Genomic DNA, 23,919 nt, shown 5'->3' with positions numbered 1-23,919 from the left:
TCAGGCCAGCCTTCTCCAAAGAGAAACAAGCCGACCTGAACCAGCTGGGAGGCTTGCACTGCAATGGGAAATTTCAGTGGAGTGACCCAACTCTCCCGGTTTAAGCCTGCCTGGCAGCGTTTCTCCAAGGATAATCAGGTATTTGGTCTTCTGCATTCGGCAGAGCACGAAGCACCTGCATAATCTTTCTTCCAGAGATGCCAGTGGGATTTTAGCTTGTACTTAATGGTTTTGTAGCACTAAGGCACATGAATGTGTTCTGAAGGGCATGTAGAGTCCTGTCCTGCAAATACGTTTAAGCTCCAGTCATGTGCACAGCACGGGCAATGCCACTAGGACAGCAACATGCCAAAACTGAACGGAGCTCTTAAATGTGAAGAATAAAATACTCTAAACACTGCAGCTGAACAAAGTCTGAGATGCCAGAAAACATCACCACACCCTATTGCATTCGCTCCTCTTCCCAAGGACTCCAGGAAGTAAAACAAGGAGAATTTGTGGGAGTATTTTTCATGCTGGTTAAATCTTTGCTTTTGGCAACATTTTGAATGGAAAGGCTCAAAAATCTTTAAAAGAAATCACAACTGTAAAGATCTAGAAACTCAAGCCTGATTGCATCTTAATGTCAACATGCAAATAATATCCACAAAATATTTGTTCCACAAAGCTGGGCAAAGTGTTTTTCAGAAAATCTGCCTCCTTCATTGAGATGCTTTTTAGAGCGAGATGCAAATGCATCGGTCACATCATCAGGTGGCTGGAGACACTGCAACAGCAGCCTCAGGGGTGGGATGGAGTTGTCCTCTGGGGATGCCAATCTCTCTAGAAAGGAAGCCTAGGAAACCTGTCATAGACTAGATACCAAACACTAAGCAACCAAAATTTGAGGTGCCATTTAAATATAGCGTCTCAGAGGAAGATCATGGATCAGGACCTCTTTGTGCTGGTCGGCTCAAAAAGATGGTCTCTGCCTAGCTGGTGTGAAGAGGCAGGCTGGGTAAATTAGAGCGCTGAACGAGATGTCAAGCTTCATGAACATCACACCCACATGCTGCCTTCAGGGGAAGAAGCCCTGTGAAATATTTTTGGTCAGATTTAGCCATTTCATTCTCACTGCCTTTCACTCAAGTTAATTCAGAGGACTCTCCACTAAGCTTTATACCGATCTACTGCATCTTACAAGTTGCATAGGGGTATCCAGGTAGCTGTTTCTCTTTTTTTCACCCTTCTTTATCTCTTTTCTTTTGCTTCACAGCTAGGAAATTAAATAACACCTCTCTGCAAGCATACAGAGGCTCTGCACTAAGGCTGGGCTCTCCCTGCCAAAAATCAGGGAGTTAGATAACTCTTCTAGCTGAGCTGTTTGAGTGCAATCAGTGCTTAACAAGTTTCAATCAGACAGCTGGCTGCTTGGCATGTCAAAACCATGAAGGCACTAAATTGATCACTGGACTTCCATGCAACCAAGCCCAGATCCCCAGAGGGATAAAAAGGGCATCGCGTGCTCCCTTCCACCAGAGAGCTGCACTCGCCCTGTGTGCTTCTTCTCGCCACTGCCCGGCTTTACCTCCTGCTGCAATGAACCGGCAAACTTACGGCACGAGAGCGGGAGGTGGAGGCAGGTCCTACAGTGCTGCCTCAGCTATTGTACCAAGTGGTGGCAGGGCTGGCTTCAGTTCGATGTCTGTGGCACGGTCTGGAGGAGGTGGAGGTGGTTTTGGAAGGCTCATCGGAGGAGGAGGTGGTGGTGGTGGCGGTTTTGGCAGCAGGAGCCTCTACAACCTTGGTGGTAGCAAGAGGATATCCATTGGTGTTGGAAGCAGCTTCCGAGCTGCTTTTGGGAGTGGAGCTGGTGGTGGATCTGGCCTAGGAGGTGGTGGTGGTGGTGGTGGTGGACTTGGTGGTGGTGGAGCTTGTGGCAGTCTTGCACTTGGTCTTGGTGGTGGAGGTGGTGGCTATGGCTTTAGTGGGGGTGCTGGTGGGCTTGGTTTTGGTGGAGGTACTGGTGGGCTTGGTTTTGGTGGTGGACAGGGAGGTGGTGGAGGATTTGGCTTTGGTGGAGTGGGGGGGATGGGAGGATTCGGTGGAGGGCTGGGTGGTGGCAGGAACCCAGCAGGATTTAGTGGTGGCCCACATGGCGTTGGTACGATCCAAGAAGTGACTGTGAACCAGAGTCTCCTGGCACCACTGAACCTGGAGATAGATCCAGACATCCACCAGGTGCGAAAAGACGAGAAGGAGCAAATCAAGACCCTCAACAACAAGTTTGCTTCTTTCATTGACAAGGTGAGGCTTCATTGAGTGCTGTGGCATCATGGTAGAGAGCCAGACAGTCTTGTAGCTACAAAAATACAGCTTCATAGATCTACAGTCTGTTGCACGTTTCCTATCTGCAGGTCTTCATTAAAGTAATCAAAAAGAACATTCTGCTAAACAGTTACAAGGCAGAAGACGAGATTAGAAACTGGTAATAAGAGGATGAGATCTGGGTTTTGTGCCTGAGAAATAAGATATACTAGCTCAAATGGAGTAAGCCAGTTTCAAGTCCAGATCTAGCTGCTTAACCCAGCTCTCTCTGTGGGGAATCACAGAGGGTGCGTTGGTCCTTATTGCTTTATTGCCTGCGAGCTAAAGTCCTTTTTATATTGGCTCAGCTTAAGTCCTTCCTTGGCTTTTACCTGGGTAAATATGTAGTATATACGAGCAAAAGGAAAGGCAATTAAGTACTTGCCTTTTAACCTGTAGTAACCAGATCTTAGCTTTAATGAAGGGAGATAAATATCTCTTACAAAGAAAGAAAAACCAAAGGATGCTCAAGAAAGCAAGTGATGAAAGAGCTGAACCTGTGTTTTCTAATGATTGTTCATTACTTTGCAAAATTAAAATGTGTTTGAAGAAGACTGTCCACTGAGGGCAGATTTGCTTGGCTACTGAGTGGGCTAGCACAGCCCTAGACAACCTGGAGGGTAGTCACAGCTGGATTTAACGCTTTTGGCTTGGGATTTCCTTGGCTTGTGCTATGCATCAGTCCCCATCACTGATTATGGGCCATGAGCGTGCTGACAGGTATCCGTCACTCAGCCTTTTCTGCTTCCCAATGCTCAGGTTCGCTTTCTGGAGCAGCAGAACAAGGTGCTTGAGACCAAATGGACCCTCCTGCAGGACCAGGGTCAAAAAACCAACTCAGGCAAAAACAACCTGGACCCACTCTTTGAGGCTTACATCAACAACTTGAAACGGCAGCTGGCCAACCTGCTCAACGAGAGGGGACGCATGGATGGGGAACTGAAGAACATGCAAGACCTCGTGGAGGATTTCAAGAACAAGTGAGTGCCTGTTAGCAGCACATCCAGGCACCCTGGGGTGAAACGGGATGCAAATGGTTCAGGCTGTGTTAGGCAGTAGGATTAATCTCACTTAAATTTAGCTTTCTGAAAGTCAAACACCCAGCCTGAGATATTCATCAAACTTTCTGCAGGAAAGGGGAAAAAAATACCTCCAGCTGGTGCTGTAACCTGTAATGCCCCTCTAATACACCACTCCTGTGAGGCGCTTCTCCCTGCAGAGCCCACCTTCCTTGACAGCAGCAGAAAGGTGGTCCGTTGACGTTTTTCCAACGAGAAAATGCAGATTCAGCCAGGACACACTTGTGATCACATTTGCAAAGGAAAAGAACCTAAACCAGCTTTACCCCTCCTGTTCCATTAAAACAAAATGTCATTTCAACCCTTTGAGAAATGGGATTTTCCAAAATTTGAGCTGGGTGGTTTCCAGAAGGTTAACGTGGAAACACCGTATCCAGCCCAGATAACCTTGCCGTCCTACCTGTACAACTTCTCTGATTACTGAGGTAACAATCCAGCATGTCTTTCCCTTTATCCTTGCAGATACGAAGAGGAAATCAACAGACGCACGGCAGCGGAGAATGAATTTGTGGTGCTGAAGAAGGTGGGTGAGACAGGAGGCGTTACGGATGCTGAGCTACCCCCAGCCATGGCACAGGCTGGGACTGTCCTAAAGGGTGGGAGGGCTCATGGAGCTTCATGCTCATCCTTTAAAAGCTGTTGGTTGGGTTATGGTTTTGGGGGGAAAGGAGTGGAGGGGCTTGGAGGATGGAAGTGAATTCTTGTCCCACACATGCTTGCCTTGGCAAAACAGACCATGTAGAAACAAAGATGGTCAGTAGCACCAGGTGCTGCAGATGTCCCCACGGTTGCTCTTTTCCAGGATGTGGATGCTGCTTACATGAGTAAGGTAGAGCTGGAGGCCAAGGTGGATGCCCTGACTGATGAACTCAGTTTCCTTCGAGCCCTCTATGATGCGGTACAGACACCCTCCTCCCCTGATTCCCGTCCTGTTGTCCCCCTCGGACAGTGACTGCCATCATTCGTGGCATTTGAAGAGGTAAGTGCAGCTGATCAGGATCCCGTGTGCTTCCCTGCAGGAGCTGGCTCAGCTCAGCGCACAAGTGTCTGACACTGCTGTCATTCTGTCAATGGACAACAACCGGGACCTGGACCTCAGCAGCATCATCGCTGAAGTCAAAGCTCAGTACGAGGATATTGCTAACAGGAGTCGGGCTGAGGCGGAGGCGTGGTACCAAACCAAGGTGAACAGACCCATAGATACATTTCTGGGCAAAATCACTGCTGTCCCTGTTTGGGGCTGTTTGAGCCACTTCCTGTCCACCTGGACACCTCAGATGGCTTACTCTTCCTTCTGAACCACAGTTCGAGGAGCTGCAGGCCACAGCGGGGAAGCACGGGGACGACCTGCGCAACACAAAGGGGGAGATCGCTGAGCTCAACCGACTGATCCAGAGGATCCGCTCAGAGATAGAGAACACGAGGAACCAGGTAGGAATGGCAGCAGGAGCCCCATTCTCTGGTCCTTAGGCACCGCAGCTCTGCTTTACTAATTAGGGACTTTAGCAGCCACAGAATGTGAGGTAGCTCATTAAACATGTTAAATTCACTCCTGAAAAGGGCACCATGCTCTAACACATGTTAAATCATTTTTTCCAGGCTGGCGTTCCAACTTCAGCAATATTAGCTATAGATGAACAGCCTCAGTCATAACCTTTTTCATTAACACCCCACCAGAATGGTTTTCTTCCTTGGATAACACTTACCCCAAAAGAAAAGCAGCTTTTAGGAGTCCCAATCTCTCCTCTTGCAGTGTGCCACCCTGCAGACGGCCATCGGAGACTCTGAGGAGCGTGGGGAGCTGGCCCTCAAAGATGCCAAGGCAAAGATGATTGACCTGGAGGATGCTCTGCAGAAAGCCAAGGCTGACATGGCCCGGCAGCTGCGCGAGTACCAGGAGCTGATGAACGTCAAGCTGGCCCTGGACATCGAGATCGCGACCTACAGGAAGCTGCTGGAGGGCGAGGAGAGCAGGTGGGGGCAAAATCCCTGCAGGAATAACAGCAGCTGTCGCTTTGCCCCCACCAGTAGTTGGTCCCCTTGCCCGTCTCCCTCATTCTGCTCTAACATCCCCTTTATCTGCCCCCCCCAACAGGCTGAGCGGAGAGGGACTCAACCCCATCAGCTACTGTAAGTATCGCAGCGCTTGTCTTGCTGCGGGCCCGTTGGGAGCAGAGGCTGTGAGCAACCTCGGGGGGAGGAGGGTTTGCCCCAATATGAGGTGCTCAGAGCCCTCCACCAGCATTGCACAGGGGACATGAGCTGGGCTTGTCCTGTGGGTCAGGGTCCTGATGACGGTGCTTACCGGGACTGGGTGACTGCCAAGCAGATGTCCGACCTCTGGTGGTTTCTTCTTGCAGCTGTCATCAGCTCCAGCTCTGGCATGGCTGGTGGAGCTGGGTTAGGAGGATTTGGTGGACTGAACCTAAGCGGAGGAGGTGGTGGAAGCGGCTTTGGTCTCGGAGGAGGCGGTGGAAGTGGCTTTGGTCTCGGAGGAGGCGGTGGAAGCGGCTTTGGTCTCGGAGGAGGCGGTGGTGGTGGAGGTTACAGCTTTGGCAGTGGAGGAGGACTTGGACTCGGGGGTGGCGGTGGTGGTCTCGGAGGTGGATTTGGAGGAGGCAGTGGTCTTGGCATTGGAAGCAGTCTTAGCTACGGAGGAGGTGGCAGCAGCGGTCTGAGCACCAGTGGAGGGAATTTCAGCTCTGGAAGTGCAAAAGGCGGCACCAACCCAGGTGTGAAAATCGTCTCCAAAACCTCCTCCAGCAAAAAGAGCATAAAAAGCCAAAGCCTGAAGAGTGCTACACAGCCTGAGTAAAACCATCACCAGACCCTCCCCAAAACCATCGCTCCTGCATTACTCCTGCATCGCTCCTGCGCATCACAATCCCCTTCACCCACCTCTGTCCTGGCTCCTCGCACCATAGCTCTTAAGCTTTTGGATCACAGGAAAAGCAGTGGAGCACATGTCAAACAGCTCTCTCAAAGTACCTGCAACAGGATTAAAAGGAAAACATGGGCCTGAGTGATTTTCTGAATGGGGAATTGGTTTTTATGTTTGTTTGCTTTTAATAAGGCTGAGCAGCTTGTTTGTAATTGAGGCTAGCTGGCAGCCATACGCTCAGACGGATCAGATAGCAGCGAAGATGCCGTAACTTGGGTTTTCAGCTCAGTCCGGGCCCACAGAAGCCCAGGGTTGGGCTGGGAACTCGGCTTCGGTTCAGCCTGCTCTGCCTTCACCGCTGGGATGAACCAGATTCACCCCTTCAAGTTCAGTCACTCGTCTTTACTGGAGATGCGGGTTATTTTTCTGCTATGTAGAAATACCCCAGGAGGTTGCTGAAATATCCCAGGCAGCGGTTTGCAAGTGTGGGGCCCCTCTGAAAACACCCCTTATTACGGGAGCCCAGAGCCCGGTTAAGAGTCACTTCTGAGTCATGTCAGCACGACGGAAAATCCCTCTTCCCATTCACAGCTGAGCTTTGGAAAACATGTTTCTTCCAGATGTGCTGAGCATCGCAGCTGCGTGAAGTCAGGCACATGAGCCTGGCCAGTGGTTCAGGGCATCAGGTTAGGAAAGCAATTGGAGGTGCCTCCATCAGAAAAGTGCCACCCACAGGGATGCAGGTGCAACTTGCAATGAGCTTAAATAAAAGGAAACCCAAACTACTCCCCCATTCCTGTCCTTTCTCTTAAATGAAAGTTTGTCCAGAGTGGCACCTTACACATAATCTCATGGGTGTATTTTGTCAGAGGAGCCACCAGTGACTAACCGAAACCATGTGGAAAAGGGCTTGTTTTCTAAATTACAGGATTTTTTAATGCTAAATAATAACTGAGGCAAAGCATTCTTCAAAAGCAAGATAGGTGCTTGCAGTTGAATTGGATTGCTGTCCCGTCTCATGCTAAGTTCTGTTGGAATGGCTTAAAAAATGCCAAAATCATCCAACAGTCCAGGTCGCTCTGACTTTCCCCGCTGTCCTGGTCACAGCAGTGGAAGTGAAAGTCTGAGACAGTGAAAATTACACTGGAAAAACTGCCTGCAGGGCCACGGCCACACTGCTCCTGGGGGTATTTCAGCATCTCCATGATGTGTAGCTTTCCCTGCCAAAAGCAAGACACTTGGCAAACCCAGAAGGGCTGTCAAGTTTCAGCCCAGCCCGTGGGGAATGAAGCAGTCAGGAGCAGGAGCCCAAGGGCACACCAGTGCCCAAAATATACTTTCCCTTTTCTGATGGAGTTGAGCCCTCTAGCCTTCTACCATGTCTTATTTTTTATTTTTGTGAAAGTACCATTAAAAAAGAAAACTGCAGCTTTTTATACTTCAATGATAGTGATATGACACTGTGTTTTCCTTCTTCTCTCTGTTGGAACATGTCCAATAAAACTGGATTGTAATTTATTTGCTCCTACATCTTTTTATTCTGAACCAGAACCAGTAGCGTGAAATATCCCCAACCTTCAGCAAAGTGAGCTGGAGGGGGCTTTTGCTTTACTTTGGGGGAAAAGTTTCAAAGTTCTGATAAAATTATAATTAAAAGCTTGAAACAAATTTAAAAATGGAAGAAAAAAAGGAGAAGGAGGGTGGGGGTATATCCATTAAATGACAAAAAAAATTTAAACACTGTTCATTTCTTAACGTATGATCGGGGTTAATCCAAAAGCGTTTCTTCCATGGGAGGGGGGGGTTTCTTCCATGGAAGGGGGGGTGGGGGGTGGGGGGGTTGCAAAGCTCTGCTGCCTCGGGCAAAAACCTAGTGTTTGATTTTTGTTTTTTTTTAAAAAAAGATGTAGCAAAACCAAGCACATACAGGGCTCTGGGGGAGGATTTTATCAGGAAGATCTAGACTGAGGATGGGTTTCAGTGAGCTGGAACACAGCGACTCACCAAGCCATACAGGTATTTTGGTCAGCCGTCATTGCAAAAGGAGAATAAAAAAAGAGAAAAAGGCCGGGGGGGGGGGCGGGGGGGGAAGCCCATCAGACAAACACTCACCCCTTATTACATTTCAAAGAGTCAGACGCTTTGCTCTTCCCTGACCTCTCCACATCCCGGCTTTACATAACTTGCACAGCACATGGGAAGGAGACAAGCAAGTACACGCCAGCCCAGCGGGTTTGCAGGAGGCGCTCACAACCGCTTCAGCAAAACCTCGCTGAAACCCAGACGCACCGAAACACGGCAGCATCGGGTCTCCCTTCACCCAGAAAACCAAAGGAGCTGCAGCCAGAAAAACCAAAGGCTGGGGGCAAACCCCAGGTCCTCCATCCCTGCTGTCGCAGAGGATGTCACAGACAGACAGGCCAAAAATGAGTGAAGGTTAAAAATAAACTCTGAGTCACCTCAATTTCTGTACTCACCTGTGCAAATGCTGAATTACACGGCACAGGTGCGAGGAATTAATACAGCTAATGACAGCCTAACCTTAACTCACCTTAAAAGTTCTGAATGTCTGTCTTCCAGCCTGCTCTGAAAATGAATAACGAGCAGATAACACAGTGCCGAAGTGGTGCTCGCAGGCAGCTGATCTCCTGCAACCATCTCAGCTGGCCCTGTTCCTCCTCCCTTTGCTCTGCACCCCAACCCCTGCAGTGCCCCCACCCTCCAGGCAACCCCCCTGCAGCCTCCCAAACCCACATCCTCTCTGCAGGCAACCTGAGGGGGGGCAAACAGCCCCCCTGCAGCCTCAGGAGCACAGTGCATGCGAGTGACACAAGCCAAGCAAGGAACCTGCGTGGGACTGAGTGATTCTGCAAGAATTTCCCCTATTTTGGTGCCTAAACCATCATTTGCTTTACCCTTCCAAATCCTTTGTAATATTCTACTTAATTACCGTTGTCTGCAGCAACAGGCTTTCCTAGAAAAGCTGGGGAGGTAATGACTGCCTTAAACATGAATGCTTTCTCTTTGCTTTAATTAAAACATTTGCAGCCGGTGCCCTGGTTCCCAGGTGTGACTTTGCATAGTTCTTTGGAAGTCAAAGGCAGCTCCCTGCCTGGCCCCCCTCCACAGGATCCGGCGCACATACGCCAACTCACATCTACAGGCTTCGGAAAGCAAACCTCCACACCTCTGCTGTGCTTCTAACACAATTTATTTATTTCCAGTATCAGCATAACCTCAGCAGTGTTATCGCTGAGGTTACCCCGCTGCTGCGCATCACCTGCGCAACGGGAGCACGGGCACGGCTTTCCCGGCACAACTTGGCATTACCAGCACCCGGGAGGTTCCCACATCTCCACTCCCGGGGTGAGAGCACCCCCTTGCTACCGCCCTGCCATCTCCCTTCCAGCGGGAGGGTGCCTTGCAAGAGCCCGTCCAAGGATAGGCTTCCCGATAGCTCGCTGACGCGCCGCCAGTGCCAGTGACTCACGCTGCTGGCAATGAGCAGCGACAGCAGCACTTGCAGGAGGCGATAGCTGTGAGCGCTGGCTTTTTCTGATTGCAACAAGAGAAAAAAACCCCAACCAACAATACAAAACAAAACAAAAAAAACCCCTTCTGCTCAGGTTCTTTCAGGTTCCCAGACAGAGAAAACGGCAGTTGGAAACACGTCAACAGCAACAAGCTATGAGATGCAGCAGATACCCTTAAGCTGCTCAGTTTGGATTAAGCTCCTGTACTTATTGCTCACGTAGTTGATTTTGAGAATCCTTTTGATTTAGCTGCTCGGGGTGGTGTTCACTATTATTTTATCTGACGTACAGGAGGGCAGCCCTCGCAGCACAAGGATGTGGCTGGGCAGAACCCCATTTGCAGGAGTATTTTGGTTGGAGGGAGGAGATCTCTTCTACCCTGTGCCCAGCTCTTCATGGACACAAGAGAAGAGGTCCCCAGCCCTCCTGCCTTTGCACTGTCCCAAAGCACGACCTGGCCTCATCACGGGGATTGAAGCTCCTGGGAGAGGGTCCGCCCAAGAGCCCAAGATCAAGAAGCAAAGGCTATTTTAGGAAAATCTTCTGACTGAGTGATCTCAGCAGAGTGAAGAAGTGGGTGGGAGGGAGCCGGAAGAAAAACGCATGAATTCCCCTCTACAGAACATCTTGGAGAGCCAGCACTGATGTGGAAACTTCTGCTTAAATACAGGGGGGTGGAAAAAAAGTGATAAAAATACCACTTCACAGGGAGCTTTTGAACCCTGAGCTTGACAAGGAGATTCAAAAGAAAAGCAATCATGTCAAGCATCTTTTTAATAACTATTTTATCAGTCTCATAGTACTCCTTAATGTAACTTGAAGCTACTTTGGATTTACTTGCTGTCTTTGAAAGCAAGAAGGGTAGATAATCTTTCGGTAAGATCCCCAAAAAATACTGCCATGAGACACCTTCCACTCCACTCAACTCTGCAGGCCCACGATCATTTAGATCCCTTTTCCAAAATAAATCAAAAGAGCTGTGCTGATGAGTAAAACCACCTCCAGCCCCAGCTTTTCCAAGCCAGCAACGGGACCCTGGCATCCCGGAGAAGCCCCTGTCTGTGCTGCCTCGTTTGCTGGGCAGTGTGCTGCACCCTAAACTCCACCTTGCAAAAGCTTCAGTGCGAGGAACCTTGCTCAAGCGAGCGAGCCCTCGGCTCGCCTAAGGAAAACTGGCTCCCAGGGTCTCAGGAGAATCGTGTTGTATCCTGCCCCTGAGCGCAGACCTCAGCGAGGCGTCCCATTCAATTCTAATTTCATGACTCAGAGCGGCAGGCTTTGGTGGAGGGGGGAGCTCCCTCACTCCGTTACTTTCTTGCCTGCAAACAATGCATTTTTCGGCACCCCGCCGTAGCCTAGGTGTGTTTGACAAGGCAAGTTGCTGCAAGGCACGTCAAGTTCTGAATTCCTGTGCCAAGTTTTCCAAGCAGATAAAAGAGGAGGCTCCAAAGCTCTCCCATCACAGGGGTTTCTGTCTCCATTGCCCTCTGCTCTCTTCCTGCTGTGCGGCTTTTATTCACCAGCCTATTTTTTCCACCTCTCCTGCTCTTTGCATTTCCAATTGAACAAGCCACCATGAGTCGGATCTCTTTCAGATCATCTACTGGAGGGGGCATGAGGGGCTTTAGCTCAGGCTCTGCTATCGTAGGAGGTGGCGGTGGTACCAGAAGCAGTTTTAGCTCCGTCTCTGTCTCCAGAGTTGGAGGAGGAAGAGCCGGAGGTGGAGGCGGCTTTGGAGCTGGTGGTGGCTTCGGCAGCAGAAGTCTCTATAACCTAGGAGGAAGCAAAAGAATTTCCTACAGCTCGGTCGGTGGAGGTCTACGGAGCGGAGCTGGTGGCGGATACGGTTTTGGTGGAGGAGCTGGCTTTGGTCTTGGCTATGGTAGTGGAGCTGGCGCTGGTTTTGGCTTAGGAGGAGCTGGTGGTGGTGGCGGCTATGGGCTGGGCAGTGGATTTGGGCTGGGAGGTCCCGGATTTGGTGGTCGAGGTGGCCCCGGGTTCCCTGTTTGCCCACCCGGTGGCATCCACGAAGTGACTGTCAACCAGAGCCTCCTGGCACCCCTCAAGCTGGATATTGACCCAGAAATCCAGAAGGTGCGAACACAGGAGCGGGAGCAGATCAAGACCCTGAACAACAAATTTGCCTCCTTCATCGACAAGGTGAGAGTTTGGTTTAACATCAAGCTATGCATATTATCAGTTGCCTCTGGGAAAAAAGAGCAGGACGAAACATCCTTTGGATTTAAGGTCTTGGCTGAACTAACTCCAGCCAACGAAGAGCGCGGGTTTGGCTGAAAACTAAGAACTGTCTTATGTTCCTGCTTTGCAAGGATGAGTTTTTCAGCATCTTGTTTTACTGAAAAAGTAAATCCCCCACCTCCCTGTAAGAAACATCCCAGGGGCTGGATGGATCTTCTATACTGGTTGTAAAATGGCAAAGTTCTACACAACTCAATGGGATAACACCAGTTTAAACCAGTAAGGTGGGCTGAGCATCTGGTTGTGGGGTGGGGTGGGGAGAAACCCCTAAAGTTGCAAATACAGGTGTTTGGCCTGTTTTTTTATCAGTCTCATATTGCTCATTAAGCAATAGCTCTTGAAAAATCTTGCTAAACGTTTTGGCTACTTTTGATATGTTTGAGAATCCGGTGCCCTAAATTAGGAAGATCCTAATGATTTCCCCATGACTGTCCCAGCATCTCCTGATCTTTTCTATCTGTGTGGAATGACCCCTCTTTTTTTCCCTGGCAGTGTTTTTTTTTTTTTTTTTCTGTGCATTGTTCACATGGGCTTCAGCACGTGCCTGCTTGTGTTTCTCCCCAGGTGCGCTTTTTGGAGCAGCAGAACAAAGTGCTGGAGACCAAGTGGAGCCTCCTGCAAGAGCAAGGTCACACCGTCACCAGGAAGTCCCTTGAGCCCCTTTTCGAAGCCTACATCAACAACCTCCGGCGGCAGCTGGACAGTCTTATGGGAGAGAGGGGCCGGTTGGACTCTGAACTGAGGAACATGCAGGACATGGTGGAAGACTTTAAGAACAAGTAAGGAATCATGCTCTATAACATAAATGATTAACAGACGGGAAAATCCGGGCAGGTGGTTCATGGTGGCTGGTGCATACTCTCTGTTTGCACTGGGTTCCTCTTCCAGTTTGTAAAATGAACGTATAAAAGGAGACCCCGGTCTCAGAATTACCTCTAGTTAGGTCAGATTTCTGACGTGCAGGACCAGCGTTTAGCACAGAATTCATGCATCCAGGGGAAGCTGTTCCAGGGTGATGGAGGTCGCAGTCTGATGCCTTGAGTGTCCCAAAATAATACACCTGGAGACAGAAAAACACGTAACTGATGAGTACAATGGAGGTGCAAAAAAGGAATGACACCTGGCCATAAACTGCAAGCCCCAACTCCCCCCCCATTTCTTTTTTTGCAAAGGAAACCCCAGCCCTGCTGGAGGTCCCCAGGCCACCGGCCCCGCTCGGCTCCCAGCACGTGAAAGATGCTCAGCTCTTTTCTCTGACCATTGGCAAAGAAAATGATTTCCCTGGGGAGGCAATTAATCCCCTCCTGCGATGAGGCATCCAGCGGAGGTGGGATGACTCACCTTCAGGAGGTGCCGGTCGGCGCCTGCCGACTACGAGGGACATTTCGGTGTTTTTTTCAGGCGAGGCCACGCATCTTCAGTTGGCTATAGCCGGGCGAGAACAGTATCCCCCTTATTTGGCCAGGTCTGCCCAAGTGCAAATTTGAGAAAAACACACTGGAGGCCTGAAAAATGTTTATATTAGTTAGGCACGTGAGACTTTTTTTTTTTTTTTTTTTTTGAGTGGGGGACGAGGAGACTGCACTCATTGCTGACAGGGTGGACTGACGTAGCTTCAGGTGTGTTGCACTCGGGCGCGTTTCAGGTTTGGGTACGTACTATAGGCTTTTAGAAATACCGATCAGGCCAAAAATAACAGATGATACCATCTGGATTTCACAGCTACTGCCTGGGAAAGTGAACGCATTTTATTTCAAGTCTAGAGCTGGTTCCCAGTCCACCGGCAGATTTCCACTTCTGCCTGTGTCTGCTCAGAGATCCATCTGCAGGGATCTCTCTGCCAATATTGGTTAGAGACTGGCACAAACCTGCCTCTAAAAGCCAGGTCTTTGCCTCAAGAGCCTACATGTTTTGTCTACTCTCTAGCTAAGCCCTGCCCTGATTATCTGATGAAAGGATGTTGCTCACAGCCATAAAAAGTTCCACAGAAATACAGTCTGAGGCATAACAATCTGCTCTTGCACAACCGTGACTAAAGAGTCGTGGACTTTTTTTTTTTAATTAAATGCCCCAGTGGGTTATTCAAAGCCATTAGCATTATTATAATATCAAATATCAAATTGTAGCATTATTGTATATTTGTAGGCATTGTCATGCAGCTTTGTTGAAAGCCTTTTGCATAACTTTGCTTTGAGCAGAGGTCACCGAGGCTACCTGCTCCTGCTTCCTACCGAAACGAGCTCTGGATCTGCACACATTTATGTATGAGCTTAACTTCAAGGGCAGTGATTAAAATCTGTTAATTTTAGCTAGGACTACTCACACGATGAAGTCTTGCAGGTTTGGAGTCAGTAAGCATTTGCTCTGCATCTGCTCTGGACTGTAAGCAGGCGGGAGTAAGGAATATACCCGTGAGCCACAACTACTGGTTTGGGACTGGGGTGGTCCTATCTCTGCCTCCCATGCCGGCTTTGCTCTTCGTTTCCACCAAAACCCTCTCGCTCTTGTATCCTAACAGATATGAAGATGAGATCAACCGGCGCACTGGTGCAGAGAACGAGTTTGTGGTCCTCAAGAAGGTGAGTGAACTGGGCGTTATGGGATGGACAATGAAATCAACTGGGCAAGCACAGAGTTCAAGCAAAGCTGATGGGAGCTGGGGTCCTTCAGCCTCACGGCTGGGTCAGGTTAGGACATTGGCACGCCTGGGGGTACGTACAGGCTGGGCTATCCCAAGGCCATGAATGGGCAGAAGGTTCTCCATGCTGATGGAGCTGCCCTACTTTCTGAAGGTAGCTCCCTTGGCTGCAGTTGCAAACCACCCAGCCCACCCGGGCTCAGTTCAACCCTGTCTCTGCTCACATGCCCGTGAGTCAGAGCTTTGCCTTCTGCCCAAGAACCTGGTTCTGGCTCACAGCAAACATCCAAAATCACGTTAAAAAAAAAATTAAATACCTTGATCATAGCAATATAAAAACAAGCCTGAAGACTAACAGTCCTGGAAGCAGAGAGATGGTCCCATTGGTGTCCTGAAGTCCCTTTGGCTTGTGGTTTCGTCAGAAGTCTTTGTTTTCCTTTTCTTTAGGATGTGGATGGTGCTTACATGAACAAGGTCGAGCTGCAGGCCAAAGCAGATGCGCTGGCAGATGAAATTAACTTCCTGAGAGCTCTCTACGAGGCGGTAAGCTGAGCCCTCCCCCCACAGCACCCTGCCATGCAGCCCCCCATGCCCTGCAGCTCTGCCCGCCACGCTCGGTGCTGTGCAGCAGTGAAACAGAAGGCGGTCACTGCCTTTTGGAAATTATAACACAGGCATAAGATAGGAAAGGGTAGAGGCAGAGCAGGGGAAATGCAAGAAAATGGCTTGGCGGAAAGAGCTCCCAAGCCACCTCTTGCCCACGTGGTTTCCACCCCAGATACAAGACCATTAACTTCTTTTTTTTGCATCTTCTGCAGGAATTGTCCCAGATGCAGCAGCAGGTATCCGACACCTCCGTAGTCCTGTCCATGGACAATAACCGTAACTTGGACCTCAACAGCATCATCGCCGAGGTCAAAGCGCAGTACGAGGACATTGCCAACCGGAGCCGGGCAGAGGCTGAGGCTTGGTACCAGAACAAGGTGGGTAACCAGGATTTCTTTGATTCATGGGGTGTCACAGTAGCTGATGGGAGGCAGGACTGATGAGGAAGGATCACAGCATCACACCAGAGAGGAATTTATCTTCCTGTGTGCGTTGCAATAGGCTCTTGCATACAGATCCCCACTGCATGCTTGTGGACCACTCACTACGCTTACCAGCCTTATGTTCCTTGTGAAATACAAGGTGAAATCAAGGGGACAAGATGCTTAAATGCCTTGACCTTGGGCTCACAAAGGGTCACTGGTAGATCTGGCCTTAAACGCAGAGCACTCCTCTTTTCCTTCCAGGTTCTTAGTATTAGGTGACAACCCATAGATGCTCCACACAATGCAATAGCTGCCACCTTAGCATATGTTGATAACTAGGGCCAAATGCTGTTATCCCATGGGCAGGTTGCTCAGAGGAATGTTGTCCCCTGCCCTTTAACCTGCATCCAAACCCGTACTTTGTGCCCTGAAGTCCCCTCATCCTTCTCTGAGCCTCAGGGTACCTAACCAGTGCTCTCCTCCTTTCTGCACATCAGTACGAGGAGCTCCAGGTCTCTGCTGGGCGACATGGTGACGACCTGCGTAACACCAAGATAGAAATTTCAGAGATCAACCGGATGGTCCAGAGGCTGCGGAACGAGATTGAGAGCGTGAAGAAACAGGTAGGAGGAGGATGCTCCTGCAAAGCAGCTGCTGCACGGTGGAGGGCAGGTGGGAGGTGGTGGGTGGCGCGGCAGAAGATGCTCCTGGCATTGGAGTGGAGCTGAAGGCCAGGCTTCCCTCCCGGTGTTAGAGCAGGCATGGACACCTCTGTCTTTGCCCACTAGAGGAGGTCCCACGGTGCAAGGATGTGCTGTGGTAGCTGCTTTCTTGCTGAGGAAGCAAATGGTGAGGTACTAGCCTACACCAGCAAAGGTGTGTAGCAAAGCAAATGGATCTCAATGTCTCTCCTCTTCTTTGGGGACAGAATTATGGCTGCAGCTCCCCAGTCACCCTCACTACAACACCTTCCCATCATGAATTCTCGGTGCCATCCTGGCAGCCACCACCCAGTACCTGGCACACCGTCGCAACACTCAGGAGAGCAGTTTGGGGTAGCCCAAGTTAAATAACTCCTGTTCCCTCGATTGCAGTGTGCCAACCTCCAAGCTGCCATCGCCGAGGCGGAGGAGCGTGGGGAGATGGCCCTCAAGGATGCCAAGGCCAAACTGGCCGAGCTGGAGGATGCTCTGCAGAAAGCCAAGGCTGACCTGGCCCGGCAGCTGCGCGAGTACCAGGAGCTGATGAACGTCAAGCTGGCTCTGGACATCGAGATCGCGACCTACAGGAAGCTGCTGGAGGGCGAGGAGAGCAGGTGAGGGCAAGCACATGGACCTGTTGTGTGCTGCTTTTTGGAGCAGGACGCATCTCCTTGGGCTTAAAGGGACAGCTCACCCCAAGGGGCTGGAGCACCAAGTGATGTAAAACAAGGGCTGAGAGAGAGGGATGTTTTAAATAACGAACGTTGTAGGAAAAGATTTGTTTCTCCAGCTCTTGGCACTTGATGCACTAATAAAAATGAGCGATGTCACCTTTCATTGGTGATACCGACATAGCCCACCAGAGGAGAGTCCGTACTGAAGGCCATGAAATTAGATGATCCCAGTGGCTACCACTGTATCTCCTCTGCACCTCGGTGTTATTGCTTACCTTCCCCTTTCCTGACAGGCTTGCTGGAGAGGGAGTTGGAGCCGTGAGCGTCTGTAAGTATCCCCACCTTCCACCCCTGCTTGCTCACCCCGTGCCACAGGGGTGATGGTGCAGGTCCCCCCACCCCAAGGACCCAGCAGGACCCTAAAGCGGGTCTGCGCTGTGTCCCCTCCAGCTGTGGTCAGCAGCTCCAGTGGGATGGGCTACGGCGGTGGCAGCTCCCTGGGCATGGGTGGAGGTCTCGGCATGGGAGGCGGCGGATACAGCATGAGCAGCAGCGGTGGCGGCTTCGGAGGCGGGAGTGGAGGGTTCGGCGGGGGGCTCAGCTACGGTGGAGGCAGCACCTTCAGCTCCGGGAGCAGCCGAGGTGTCAGCTCCAGCACGGGAGGCAGCGTGAGGATCATTTCCAAGACCACCACTAGCAAAAAGACCACCAGATAAGGATGGCGAGCATGGGGCCCCCCTGTGGGGACAACGGCGTGTTTTCTGCCTTCTGAAAGCAAGTGCTGCCCTAAGAATCAATGGTGTAAATAGCTGCGCTAGACCCTCTCCTTCCTCCGTCCTTCACCCTCCACCTTTGGGGCAGCGGGGGGAGACCAGGACCCCACCGCGAGAATCTGGAGTGCCTCTGGCTAAAGCATAGGTTGTAACAGGTCACTGACAGGGCTTTGGAGAGCTGCCGTGGACCCTGGTGGTGGCCCTCTTTCAGCACAGTCCTTGTCCTTCCCTTGTTCCCCCTGGAGCCACGCATTGGAAGCGAAGTGGAAGCACTTTGCTGAATGGGGACCGCCACGCTCGGCCACGCGCATTCGTTTCATTCATCCTGAACCAAGGGTGACAGCCTTGTGAGCCACACTCCCGGGTCCTCAGCAATGAAAATAGCTCCAAGACGCTCTAAAAGCCTCTGCCCACCACACACGTTACAACCGCCAAATGTTTTGTCCGCAACTATAGTTTTTTTCTCAGCCCCTTCTGTTTTCTCAGGCACCTGTGGGAAAGGTTATTGCTTTCTGTGTATATGGATTGCCGCACTGATTTCCAGTTCCTTGTCCTCACAGCTACAGCCTCTCACTTCCAGGCCTGCCATGCTGTATGGTTCAATAAAAAGCATTTGTCATTTTTAAAATCTTGCTGCTTTTTGGCTTTTCTTCTCCGTTGGCAGCCGGGACTCTGTAGGCAGCTCACGAGAAAGCATCGTTGCCTTGAGGAAATAAAGCAAGTTTTGGGACTCAGGTTCTGCAGAAGGCTGGGTTGGTTTTTTTTGTGTGTGTGTGGAAAGGAGGGAGGGAGGGATGGAGAACCGAGGCACGAGGAGGAAAAGCTGCCTCAGGTCTGAGCCAGAAGCTGGATGAACGCCACTGTGGTGGTTTACTGCAAAGCTGCCCTTTCTCATGGAAAGGAGCGAGAAAGCGCAGGGGGGTGGGAAAGCAAGGTGATTCCCAAAGGCTTAGCTGGGAGTCATGAGTGAACAAATGGGGGGCACAGCTCAGTGGGGCCATTAGTTCATACCAACAGCAGCAAGTCCTGCAGAGGAGCCCAGCTCTGGCATCAGCACCACGTCAGTGATGCAGCAAGAGCAGCATCAAACCAGGAGAGGGATGTAGCAGTCGAACATCGCCATAAGCAGAAAGGGCAGCACGAGCAAAGGGGTGGGCGCAGGGCAACACGCCTAGCATGAGGCATGTGCAAGTATCTCACCAAATATCCCGGCTGATCCGCTGGAAGGGCTGTGGTAGGACCTCAACTTAATTTTGAATGAATCTGGGGTCTCCCAAGGTGCTCGCAACACCCAGCCTCCCTGTCCCCATCCAGCCCCCAACCCCTGGGAGGTGTCAAAGACTTGCCTGGACGGAGGGTTTCAGCCAGGCTCCCTCCCGTGGCTCCGTGGGCACCCCCTGGCTCTTGCTCCCTGCGAGGCCGTAGGGACAGGCGCAAATCCCAGCAGCAGCAACTGGGGAGCATGGTGCGAGGTGGGAACCCAGTCCCAAAGACAGGAGCTGGAGCATGGACCAAAGGTGGGGAAAGGGCCCAGGTCAGGAGGGGAGAAGATGCGGAAGGACCCGCAGCTCACTGGGAATGCTGGTCCCAAAAAGGAAACTGGTTGGTGTCCATGAACCAACCCCTCATCCCCTGCAAACTCCAACTGGGGGGGCACCTCGGTGGGGCCCCCAGGGAGTGAGGGGAGAGAGGGGCATCAGCCATGTCTGCAAGGCAAAAGCACCTCACGCACGGCGTGCTCACCGCAGGGAAACCCCTGCCGAGCCGATGGGACCCCGCGCACCCGTGGTGCTGTGCAGGGGTGTGCAAGCACTGGACACCCAGCCTGGTGTCTCCAGCAGGTGGGGACCCAGAGCAGGAGAAAGGCATGTGCCACCCTGCCTGGGTTCCCAGTCCCCATGGTCCTCCAGCGGGGCTACTGTGGGGCTCGTGCCCACGAGCCTCCCCTCCAGCGCAGGGCAAGGGGCAAGGAAACGATGGTTTTGGGAAGCCGGGACAGCCTGCTTGCATTGGAGGAAGGTTTGTGAAGGTTGAATGGGTTGAGCTTCATTCATTTAACAATTTGCATCAGTTTTCAAGCAGCTAACCATGTTTCTTAGGCTGTTTTAAGGAAATGAGAGCAAAGCTTGCAAAGCAGAGGCATTTGTAGCAGGCAGGGCATCCCAACTGGGCTGTTGTCACAAAACTATTTTTTGTGGGGGTTTTTTTGTTGTTGTTTTGTGGGGGTTTTTTTGTTTTGTTGTGGGTTTTTTAATTATTGAAAATGTCGAGTATAAGTTTGCTTTGTTTTTTTTAACAGAAGCATGTACAATATGTTGCTTTGCCTTCAGCACATGGACCACCACCACCACTGAACCCTCCATGAAACTCACTGGTGAGCCGTGCTGCCAAGACCTCACCCTCGCCCTTACCTTACCAGCTACGTACTTATGCAGCACGCGGGCGTCTCTGCAGCCTCCGTCAGGCTGCTGCTGGGTCCTTCTCCCACAGCCTGAGGATGTTACTGAGCCCGAAAAAGCACCGAGCAGCTCTGGGTTTCTTTCTTTTAAGATCCCACCTGGCACCTCTTCTCTGAGAGAGCAGACAGCAGGTGCAAAAATCATTTTCTAGTTACCTTCTGATTTGCAGAGACCTGGAAAACTCACATATTTAAATCAAACTTGACAAAGTAATTGTAGCTGGCAACTTAAACATTAGGCAAAGTACTTTTTTTAAACCCAACATTTAATTTCAACTTTTTCTATGGGAACAATCCTGTCTCTGGATTGCCTAAACATCTCCCCTTAGCATTTCCCAACCAAAACTTTGCAGCTTTTTGACTCAAAAGCAGAATTTTCATCAAAGAAAATTATTTTGTTTTAATTTGCAAATGGCTTACACAGCCTGCAAATGAAACAAGGCATGAAATGGCTGCAGGGAAGGTAACACAGGACACAGCAAAACCAGTGGCGGAAGAATATTCCCAGCTACCATCTGGAAGGCATGTTCGGTCTGAGTGTTGCTATTTAAACAGGGCAGCAATATCCCGCTGCCCAGAGCGCTTGGAGATTGGAGGCTGGCTGCACGCCGTGCCAAGCGCCGCGGGACAGCAGTGCGGACCTCCGGGCTCACAGGCAGCACAATATACCACCGCGTGGTAAATAAACATGAGGCCCCATCGAACTGGTGCACTGTGACTGGGTACACTTCCCAGGACACGTGAATAATCCTTATTTCTCTTACCAGCTCTAAGAACAGCATTGTGCGGATCCAGTTTGTTTTAGTAGGGAGAAATTAAACTCCACACAAGTGCTGCGGCTCTCCACAAGGAAACTTGAACCGGCAGCTGCACTTGGTGCAGGATGGAGCTGAGGGACATGCCACGTGCAGGCAAAGAGCTGATCCAAAATAATGGGACTTTCCAGCAACGCTGCTGCCAGGGCTCAGTTTTCTTTATCGGGAGAAAAGATGTACCCTGGGGCCGTGAGAAAGGACAAGATGCCACAACACTGCTGCAATGACCTTCGGTATTGAAAGATCTTGCTTTCTACGTGGAGCCTGGTAGAGGTCACGGCAGCCTTGTTCAGGGATTAAAGAGAGGCTCAGAAAGCATTACAACACAATTTGGGATATTCAGATTTCTTCAGGTACCACTATCTAAGCACCAGTGTTACACACAGAGCAGGATGAAGGAGGTATCAGCTAATTCCCGCCTAAGGTCAGAGGCTCTTCAAGATGCAACAAGCCACAGGGGGAAGTCAGACCTCCCCACCGTGTATAAAACATCTGACAACAACAACAATAATGAAGGCAAAGTTATTCCAAAACTCTGGGCTGCATCGGTGTCTCTGTGCTAGCCCAGAAAACAATTATCTGGAGAAAGCAGGTCACACCTACACTTCAAAGTCATCTAGTAGTTACAGCTGACTGGCCTCCAGATACTGCTGGGAACAGGCTCAAAGGACTGCAACACCCATCACAGGGCAACACCTATGGGAAAGCTTCTGAGGAGCTCATCCTAATTCATCCCTTCGGGAAATGAGATTCACGGACACTCGCCTCCTGCTCGGGAGGTCCCTCAGAGCTGCCCGTCCCCACAGCACAGGGATGCTGTGAGTTGCTGGTGCCCCATGGAAAAAGTTCAGGGTGACCAGCAGGACTTCATTAACTTGGGACGAAATAGTAAATTACGGTCAAAATGAGTAGGGTTTGAATTTAGGTTAGCAGCCCAAGTTTAACCCAAAGGCTTTAATTTAAGCAATTAACCTAAATTACAGCCTTGACTTTACTGATAATTAAACTGAGATTAGGTAGCACAGGTGAACCAACCCAAGTTAGTAAGACACACTCTAATTTTATGGATATATGTATTTTCGCAAACAAAACACGCAGAGGCAATTCTGAAATTTTCAGCCTTGTCCGAGAAAGGGCATCCATCACCCAATAAAGGTTTCCAAGGGGGATGCTGGAGAGGAGCAGCAGTGATGAAAAGCTGTTGGAGGTACTCCCTGTTCCCTGGCTAAGTACATAGAAAATGGTTCCAATTTCTCATGAAAGAGGCTGGAGTTGCCTTTATTGCCCCGATAGAGTCAGAACTCAGTTTCCTAATCTCAAAGGATAGTTATTACCTTCATGCCAGCATGGTGCTAGAACCAAACTCAGCCAAGACTTTACAACATGGTGCAGAGATCTCCTGCCTCTTGTTCTGGGACTTGCACCTGCTCCTGCCTGCCCCCTTTGCCTAGCCTGGTAGGAAGAAATGAGGAGGAGAAGGGGACAAAAATGCTTTGGAACCCACTCAACCTTGCAGACGGCCTCTGCCATGTCAGGGGGGCTCTCACCGGTGGGACCTGCCCAAACATGGCTCCCTTTAACTGGGGGGGAAACTACAGAGCAGCTTGAGCGAGCACAAGCTTTATCCTCTGGTGAAGGAGAAAAAGTCTGTATCAGAGCAAGCTATCTGCATCAGAGCAGAGAATTCATTACATGCCTAGAGCTGCAGGGTGCATGGGAGACACTCCCCCAGGAGCTACCTGGAAACCCTGTGTTTCATCAACAGAGCAGGGTGGGGGCCCCCCTGCCATCACCCCATACCCCAAACCTGTAGCTACAGCTCCTTGTGCTCAGAGTTCTGCCTTTTGTAATTACCTCTCAAATTCCTTCCAGATGAGTGACAACCACATCACCTCCACCCTAGTGCAAATGTGAAATGGAAAGAAATTAATTTCTTTTTACTTGGTTGGAGGAGCTGTATTATTACTATTATTAACAATGGACTCCAACGCAGTTAGCATATTCTTTAGCCAAAAAAAGACAAGTTTCATATGTAAAAGGAGCCTGAGGGGAAAAAGGAAAGTACTGACGCATCACGCTGTTAGTAACCAGGGTGGGTTTCAGCCTGGCGAGCTCCGCTCACACTGAGTCAGCCATCTGGTCTACCCACAGTGTGTTGCTGAAGGTGGGAAGCCATCTCCAGGGTCCTCTCAGCCCCCCTGCCTGAGGATGGGAGAGTCTGCTGTTTGGTGGTGCTCTCCACTGTCTACACAAGAATACAGAAAGGTTTTCAGATGGTCAAGTGCGACCGATAGCACCTGAGAGAGCAATTCCCAAAGACAGCATGGGCATTTAAGAAGGCTGGCAACTTTCCTCTGCCTTTGAGTATCTTCCTATCCAGGACTTGTATCTATACGAAACAAACACGCTATGCAGGGGGGGATCAATCTCATGCATTCAGGTCATGACATCTGTCAACTGGTAGGCAAAACCATAAGGCTGATAAATAATCCACTGCCTTTTGGGTGCAGACCTGCTGGTTACAATCCATCTACTTCCAGTTCCCGTGGATGCAAACGTGCAGACAGTCAGACCTGGCGAGACAGCCCCACTGGGCAAAAACTGCAGGATTAAGCCCTTCCTTACCATAAAAGCACAGTCTTGTAATAGATACCAAAATAAACTAACAAATACTATTTATTTCCCCCCTACATTTAAAAATCCAATTGCAAATGCAATCCATCTGAAAGAA

The 23,919-nt window shown here is 50.4% G+C and overlaps 2 protein-coding genes across 2 annotated transcripts; both read left to right on the top strand.

The window, feature by feature from the left end:
• Positions 1–1,578: 1,578 nt before the first annotated feature.
• On the top strand, positions 1,579–6,240 carry LOC119140207 (keratin, type II cytoskeletal 5-like). The gene is made up of 11 exons (XM_037371292.1): positions 1,579–1,888; positions 2,156–2,286; positions 3,106–3,326; positions 3,888–3,948; positions 4,228–4,323; positions 4,445–4,609; positions 4,731–4,856; positions 5,179–5,399; positions 5,521–5,555; positions 5,786–5,863; positions 6,029–6,240. The coding sequence occupies exons 1-11, from the start codon at positions 1,579–1,581 to the stop codon at positions 6,238–6,240; spliced, it is 1,656 nt and encodes a 551-aa protein (XP_037227189.1).
• A 5,080-nt stretch (positions 6,241–11,320) lies between these two features.
• LOC119159143 (keratin, type II cytoskeletal 6A-like) lies at positions 11,321–17,858 on the top strand. The gene is made up of 9 exons (XM_037411725.1): positions 11,321–11,999; positions 12,663–12,877; positions 14,617–14,677; positions 15,184–15,279; positions 15,555–15,719; positions 16,265–16,390; positions 16,862–17,082; positions 17,436–17,470; positions 17,593–17,858. Exons 1-9 carry the CDS (start codon positions 11,415–11,417, stop codon positions 17,856–17,858), a joined length of 1,770 nt encoding a protein of 589 aa, XP_037267622.1. The 5' UTR covers positions 11,321–11,414.
• Positions 17,859–23,919: the final 6,061 nt, after the last annotated feature.

This window comes from Falco rusticolus, chromosome 19, assembly GCF_015220075.1.
Source record: "Falco rusticolus isolate bFalRus1 chromosome 19, bFalRus1.pri, whole genome shotgun sequence".
Classification (NCBI taxonomy): Eukaryota; Metazoa; Chordata; class Aves; order Falconiformes; family Falconidae; genus Falco; species Falco rusticolus.
Note: the sequence above shows the minus strand (reverse complement) of the source record. Positions and strands in the feature narration are given on the sequence as shown.

Coding starts and splice junctions, on each gene's coding strand:
- LOC119140207 (XM_037371292.1), top strand. CDS start 1,579: ATGAACCGGCAAACTTACGGCACGAGAGCGGGAGGTGGAGGCAGGTCC. Junction 4,324..4,444: donor TTCGAGCCCTCTATGATGCG/GTACAGACACCC, acceptor GCTTCCCTGCAG/GAGCTGGCTCAGCTCAGCGC. Junction 4,610..4,730: donor AGGCGTGGTACCAAACCAAG/GTGAACAGACCC, acceptor TCTGAACCACAG/TTCGAGGAGCTGCAGGCCAC.
- LOC119159143 (XM_037411725.1), top strand. CDS start 11,415: ATGAGTCGGATCTCTTTCAGATCATCTACTGGAGGGGGCATGAGGGGC. Junction 16,391..16,861: donor TTGAGAGCGTGAAGAAACAG/GTAGGAGGAGGA, acceptor CCTCGATTGCAG/TGTGCCAACCTCCAAGCTGC. Junction 17,083..17,435: donor CTGGAGGGCGAGGAGAGCAG/GTGAGGGCAAGC, acceptor CTTTCCTGACAG/GCTTGCTGGAGAGGGAGTTG.